The sequence below is a fragment of the Taurulus bubalis genome, assembly GCF_910589615.1.
Source record: "Taurulus bubalis genome assembly, chromosome: 12".
NCBI classification, from domain to species: Eukaryota; Metazoa; Chordata; class Actinopteri; order Perciformes; family Cottidae; genus Taurulus; species Taurulus bubalis.
In genome coordinates, this window is record NC_136600.1 from 20,808,163 (window position 1) to 20,815,516 (window position 7,354).

The window sequence follows — 7,354 nt, forward strand, 5'->3', positions numbered from 1 at the left end:
GCTGAAAGCTGCTGCGCGGACCAAATGAGACTCAAATGCAAGAGAACAGTTAGATGAGTGGATGACGGGGTGATGCTGCAGCCGAGCTTCTCAGAGAAGTGATGTTCTCAAAACATGTATTCATTCATCCCCTTTGTGAGACATTCTTCTTTCCTGATACACTGAAAGCAAAAGGAGTCTAACAGATTCAGTTTATTTGAGATCGGATCGATGATAACCGAGAGACGTTACAGCTGTCAGTCAAGTCGAGATGGAGCGTCTGTGGGGAAAACTACTATTCAGAGGTGTAGAAAAACACAGCGCCTATATTCTCCTTGGAAATAAAAAAAAACTGCAGGGGAGGCTGTTCGCTTGCTCTCTTTATTCTATACCACCAGAGACACCCTCAGCAGGGCTCCAATCAAAACCGAGCACGAATTTAATGTTTCATTTAAGCTGCATTTAAAAAAAAAAAAGTGCAAGCAAAGCACAGTTGTGTACAGGAGTATGTGCTATTTTGGAAGGTACAGTGTAAAATGAACAAATATGCAAATGTGCACACAAAAACTCCTCTGTGGTTGTAAAATGTGTGTGTTTATTTTTTTGCAGACAACTGCCCACGGACCCCTGACCCTGAGGATGAGGGTGTCTTTTAACCTCGCAGGGCTTCATAACCAAATGGTTTTAGTCGCCCAAATTTAACCAAACCTCAACTGTTAGAAATCTCTCATATGAATGCATTTGTGGTGTCACTGAGAGATGGGCCACAGTAGGCCATTGTTCAGTCTGAAGACTTGCTGCCCAGGCCCTGTTTCAAAATCAAATTAGTAAATATGTCAGTTCATAATCCTACATGGTAGATATTCCTAAATCAAAATGACCAAAGTCAAATTGATAACCTGGGGGTGCTTTAGTGGTTTAGGAGGGGCTACTAGTGGGTTTCAGAGGTCACAAGGGTCACGTAGGTCATTTTTAGTTATCTGACAGTCTTTATGACTGGGTTGAACTGGGTTGAACTATAGCCAATGCCACTTGTTTTTTTATTTTACAGAGGTTAATTCATTCATCAGAGGTTTGTGGTGACTAGAACTCCAGATTAAGTTGAACTTAACTTGGTGTGTACAACCCTGCAGGGGTTAAGCATCAACCTCCATGTGCACAATACGTTTATATTATAGGGAAATCACTGCAGGCTGTGGCACATTTATCATGCAGCAGCAGGGAATGTAATGCAAAGAACGCCAGCTCCGCTGGGGCAGAGCAGGGTAATTGGTTACTGGACTTAGCTTAGGCTGATAGGACTTGGGTGTTTTGCTGAGACTTTTGGGTCTTTTGGGAATCCCAATTAAAAAGCAGAATGCAGAATGTGGGTCTTGTGAGTGCCAACAAACAAGGCAAACCGTGCAGCTTTGAAAGCAGTTATGTCCAAGAAGAGGCAGCTGCATTGGTTACTGAACGTCTTCCCAGTGTGCTGATTGAAAACTGATATTTTAGAAGCAGTTTTCAGGTATGTTTTTGTTTTTTCAATCACCTTCTCACTCTTTCAGAATGTGATTTACTCCCTCTTATAAGTTATTGTGTATAAGGGAAATGGTCAAATATTTTTGGATATTTCACATTTGTATAATCAGAAAGAATCTCTTTCTGTGCCATACGTGACATATACCTCTATGCACCAGTCAGGATTTAGATACATCATTTAAATCTCCACACAATCCTGATGAAGCAGATTTGCTTTGAATGTTTTGAAGGTACACTCATAATAAATACATTTCAGATAAAGAGTTTTTTAACTTTGATTTGCTGCTTTTTTATTTGTGAGTATTTAATGTTGTAGTCAAATATACAGTATATGAAGCCAAGTTTTCAAATTGGTTTATGTCGACAATGTATTGTTTTATATTACTGTAAAGTAAGCAAAAAATTTAGTCATCCAAAAATGTGGACCGGCTTTCTGGGATCTCTAAAATCAAGGATTTCACAGTTCATTTTCTCATGAGGGGTTGACACAACACTGCCATTTCCCTCCAAAAATGGGGAAAACTATTTACATTATGGTTATTTTTACATTAATCAGAGTCATAGATGTTGTGTAGAGTGACAAATGAACCCTATTCATGCTTGCTGAGTCTCAGCAGAGTAACAGCACCACGGACAGTGCACGTCTAGCTGTCTACCAAACCCAAGAAGAAGATGTTCTACAAAATGAGCACATAATGTCTAAATCAATAAAAGAACAGGGTGATCCTCAGACTGAAGTCTCCTTGGAGACTTTCTTTGAAAAAATTGCGTGGCTTTGTCTTCGGCACAATCTGAATGTATAACTGTTTCTATGTCGCCTAAGAATGGAGACAAAGAAACACGACTCCTGCAACCAAACACCACACAGCGCGCTCAGCTTGTATCTGGTGTCAGCGTGTGCCGAGGCGGCCCAGCTTGATTTTCATTCTACTACACTCTTAGTTGTAAGAGTTCATCAAACTGTGAACATGTAATATTATCAGATCCACACTTGACAACTGGATGATGGGCATCCGGAGCCGTGATTATCCACTGCATATGAATTAACTGCTGTAATATGTCATATCAGCACATTTAACCCCCCACCTTCCCCGAGTTATTACTGTGGGGGGGGGAATATTTTCAGAAGGTTGCAGGTTATATTTTTTCTGGACTTGGCAAACCGAATGTGTTGTGATGTTTCAGTCTTTGGTCTTACGGAAGACTGTTTAAACCACATCTCTGTGCTGTGGGCTGGATTGGGTGTCACTCCGATCCTATTGTTCATTGTAACATCATCACTCTGGCTGTCCCACAAATCCAACCCAGTTTACTGGTCACAAGTGAAGACGAGGGAGTCCTGTTCTGTCAAAGACAGCTTCAACGTTTCTGCTCTTGACCATTTGGAACAAGAATACTGCATATCTTCTCCAGCAGAAGAAACAAGGCTTCTAGATAGCTTTTTTTTTTGCCTTCTGCCATTTGTTCTTCACTCCTGCCCAGGTAAGTGAGCATGACAGTGTGTTTTAGGGGGTTTCTTTGCTTAACTGTTGGGTTATTGCTGTATTTCATAATTGTACATGGTTACTAAAGTAAAAGATCATTAGAAGAGGCCTCACCGGAGATCCCACTGTCAAATCTTGTGGCAACAGAGAACACTTTTGAGAAGCATACATGCCTCCAGTTTCAGCTATACCCTATATAGCATATAATGATATACTTCTCATGTGTGTACAAAATACCATGTATGAGTTGGGTTGGGTGTGTGACAGATAAGTGGGCATAACACTCACGATTTAAAAAAGATTAGACAAAACAACAATATTCATTAGCAGACAATGTTTTCACCACATATTTGGTTGAATTATCTCCGCTCATTACCGATCCTTCCCTCATGTCTCCATCCTGCCTTCACCCTCCTCTGTTGGGAGTCAGAGCCTCCAGCAGCCAGATGGAGCCCAAGGCCTCCCTAAACCACGGCATCCCACCTGATTTAAATGGCCATTCTCACTTTGGTTATGGAGGAACCATCGCAACCGAGTGAGTGCAAAAACATTCTGCACAGAAATAAAAAATGTAATACATCAAATTATAGAGTGTTGTTTTTCCTTCGCAGGCCCACCAGCTGTCAACAGCGTTATGACAACACTGGCAGAAAGAAGAGTAAAGTTCGTCTCAATGACCAGCTGTGAGTCGCTGTTGATTTATCAAAACTATAGTCATTAATAACATGAAGGATAACATTAATGTTGTGTCTTTTCTCAGCATACCAAAACCAACTGATATAAATATGGCGTGAGTACTTTCTTTTTGATAGACCGATTTATATATTTTTAAAAGCTTACGGTTTATCGTGTCGGCCTCAAACCTTGATACACGTCATCTTTATTTAACAGGGAGAAAATGATAAAGATAGCAACTCCAAAACAGCACCCCTATTCATCCCACATCTCCCAGTTTGCAATGTTCCCATCCTTCCGCTCCCCAGATGACCATGAAACAGGAGTCAGAACTGCTTCTCAACATTTCCTCAACCCCCTCATCCCAAATAAGGCGCCGGACGTCACTTTGCTGAGCAAAACTATAGGTACGAGTGAAACATGTTGAAGTTAAAGTTGATGAGAGAATAGATGCTTCCACAGAAGTATAACATGTCTTTATGTCCATGTGCAGGTGGTCCATACAGACATGAGGTCTTGGAGACACAGAAAAACAGCAAGAAAGCTGTTACGTGGACTGGAGAACACGGCTTCTTAGATGTGAGTAATGAAATACATAGCTTCACATTATCTTTGAGGTTATCTAATACATCAAATCACAGTTGATCTGATCATTTTCAAAATTGACCAATGTTCTTCCTTCAGCATATGAAACCATTGAAAGGAGAGAACCAGGTATTCTACCCGACTCCTCCAAAGACGATGCTGCCCAACCCTAAACTTCGTGACCGGGAATTGTCGTTATCTGAGCGGACAAGCAACATGCTGAGAAACTTGGAGCGGGCACAATGGGTCACCTCCTACCAAATGCACCACACAGGTAAAGAAGCCTAAACGTATACGTTTATATGTTAGTGACAGAACAACAGTGATTGGAGTAGAGGACCTGAATCTAATATTTAATTTAGAGACGGGACTACTGTTGGTACTTTGGCACACATGAAAGATTTCCCTCTTGCAAGGATAGAGTGAAATGAAATAGAAGTACCCCCTGCTCTTCCAGAAAATTATACTAACATCCCTTCACCCAACGAAAAATCTCTCTTTCTTTTTCTAACTCTTCTCCTCCCCAATCATTTTTCTTTCAGTCCCAGCAAGAAGCTGAAAGGTTATGTATTATAACACACAGGATATGCATGATTTTAACACAATACTATGGTGGTATTTGATTTTTGTCAGGATCTGGGCCAGCAAATCCACTTATGATAGACGACTTCAAGGAAAGAATCTGTGACATTACTGGGATGAATACACACACCGTACCACTGGTAAAATCCTTGAGAATGTTGCACCTTTTTACAGCGACATTTACTCTGTTCAACAGTAATCCTGTTAAATTCCTTCCCCTTCAGAGAGAAAGGTCTTTTCCTGTATTTGTTCCCTCTAAACCCAGAGGAGGATGTAGAAAAAGACAGCAGGGGAGCACCTGCAGTCCGTATGAGGGCAGGGAGAGAGAAATGCAATTATCCGTGTCACAAATCAGCCAAGAGGCTAACACTGCCCGGATCTCAGGTACAGAGCAACTGGACATGTACACCTCCCCTGTTTCCAAGGAAGAGATGGAGGTCAACCGGGAGAAAAGCATGACCGAGGTGTGTGGAGGAAATCTTTCGAGCATTAGTCAGTCGCCTGTGGTCCAAGAGCTGGCAGGTACTGAATCAAATGCTAAGTTGTCACCAAGGGCAGCTTCAGAGCAGGAGATGCTGGCAAAGGGCAGAGAGCTGCCAGGCAGTGTGTCCAACCTCTGCATCCTGCCAAGGCCTCCTGTCCTGCCTGGCATTCGCCCAGTGGACAGAGTTGGGACTGTGGGGAGAGAAAGCGCAGCTCTCTGCCTCTGGGACCTTCAAAATAACTTCAGTAAATCGAAGGCCCATCGTGACTTTAACTGCTCCATCACTCACGCTGCTGTGAACCTGAGGAACAATGTTATCGCGGGGAAGAAACACGACTTCTACGGGATCAACTGTTACTACCTGCATGGATGATACTGGACATGATTTATTTTACATCTGGTGATTGTGATGATTTTAAGCTGAGACGTAAGCTGATATCTAACATTGAGTATAATATAGTATATTGAGTATTAATATACTCAATGTTGAAATTTAAAGACTACAGAGTTTATAACATTAAATATTTTACTTTTAAAATCATCTAACTGAATTTTGGGGCTTTCATTTCCCCTTGAAAATTTTAAATTTTAAAAATGTATTTTAAGAGGAATTCAAGTGTCTAATATCTGAAAGAACTGCATTAAGTTAAGGTAATAGAAGGTAATATAGCAAGGTAATACAATTATTTGTTTTTTTAAGCTGTAAAAAAAAGCAGGTTGCCCAAATTGGATTGGTTGAATTCAGACACCAAATTTCACATTAAAACAGTCAAATTCTAGTAGATAGTTTTTAAAGTAAAAAAATATATGATTGTAATAATTTCAGAGGAGTTTTAGTTCCAACATTACCTATAGAGTCCAAAAGATAAGAAAACAGAGTGACAATAAAGGCTGTTAAATTCCTCATATGCTCATTATAAAATAGTTTGTGATTCATATTAATTTTCCAGACTGCTAATTTGACTCATTACTTAATGTTATAGTAAACAGCATATTTGCAGTATATTGTTAATTTGCTCTTTGGTTCTAAGCATTTCATTTGTTTCATTCGAGCTCAGAATGTATTATAGAATAACCGTCTTATAAAAGGCTCCCTTAAGCCACAGCTGGTTGTAAGAGTAAAATAAAAGAAACAGCCTTCAAAGCTCACTTCTGTGAGTTCAGTATGCCTGCGCAGTCCAAACTGAAGGAATATTCAGCAGCTGTAAATTCATAATGCTGCACAGATGAATACTTTGGTCTTTTCTGTAACTTTTTTTTAAATTTCACAGAGGAGAAAACTTCTATGAAGATGATATTTCCCCCTGAATGTCACACAGAGTTCACCCCAGAGCTTTGTGTTGGCTGTGTTATGGAATGCACCTCTCTGTATCGTAGGTGCTGCAGTAACCTTCTAGCTCGCCAGTGTGAAAAGAAAAGAAAAAAGCCTTTTCCATGTAATCTATTGCAGTCAGGCTGACTCTCTGCAAAAGGTTTTTTGTCACAGAAAGTCCTTGAGCAGCAAGCCTGCAACCTTGTGTGATATAACAGCCTCTCATTCAGGCGTTTTGAAAAAAGAAAAAGATAATGGCTTTCACAGCGAGATAGACCAGTGCAATTTTCTTCCTGAATATTGTCGACATTGCAGATGTAGTTGCAATGCAATTTCTAACCAAGATAAGATTGGTGTTGTTGGTTATTGTTGTTGTTGTCCTTTTTTGCTATTGTGCATACAACAAAACCTGTATTTTTATTAAAAAAACTACACTTATGTTCCATTCAATGTCATCTACATTTATTCATCTGCTGAGTCATTCACTCTGCATGCAAATGTTTTTTATCTCAGAAATTGTTTTCAAGTTATGTTATGTTATCTATTATTATGCCATGAGGACGCCTGAAAAGCTGTGATTCAACAATGGGTCCAGCAGATGGCGGTATTATAGCATTTTCGGCCACAAGTTCTGTCAGTTGTCATTATGACTTCATTTTGTTGTTTGTTTATATGCCGGTTATCTTATCTTTTTTGTGACTCGTCATGTTTAATATCTCATTCAGTTAGTAA

The 7,354-nt window shown here is 40.0% G+C and overlaps 1 protein-coding gene across 1 annotated transcript; it reads left to right on the forward strand.

The window, feature by feature from the left end:
• Positions 1 to 3,373: 3,373 nt before the first annotated feature.
• Positions 3,374 to 5,683, forward strand: spmip4 (sperm microtubule inner protein 4; the record flags this gene model as incomplete). Its single annotated transcript, XM_079227329.1, has 8 exons — positions 3,374 to 3,519; positions 3,596 to 3,667; positions 3,745 to 3,774; positions 3,876 to 4,066; positions 4,153 to 4,238; positions 4,344 to 4,518; positions 4,878 to 4,966; positions 5,051 to 5,683. 8 exons carry the CDS (start codon positions 3,374 to 3,376, stop codon positions 5,681 to 5,683), a joined length of 1,422 nt encoding a protein of 473 aa, XP_079083455.1.
• Positions 5,684 to 7,354: the final 1,671 nt, after the last annotated feature.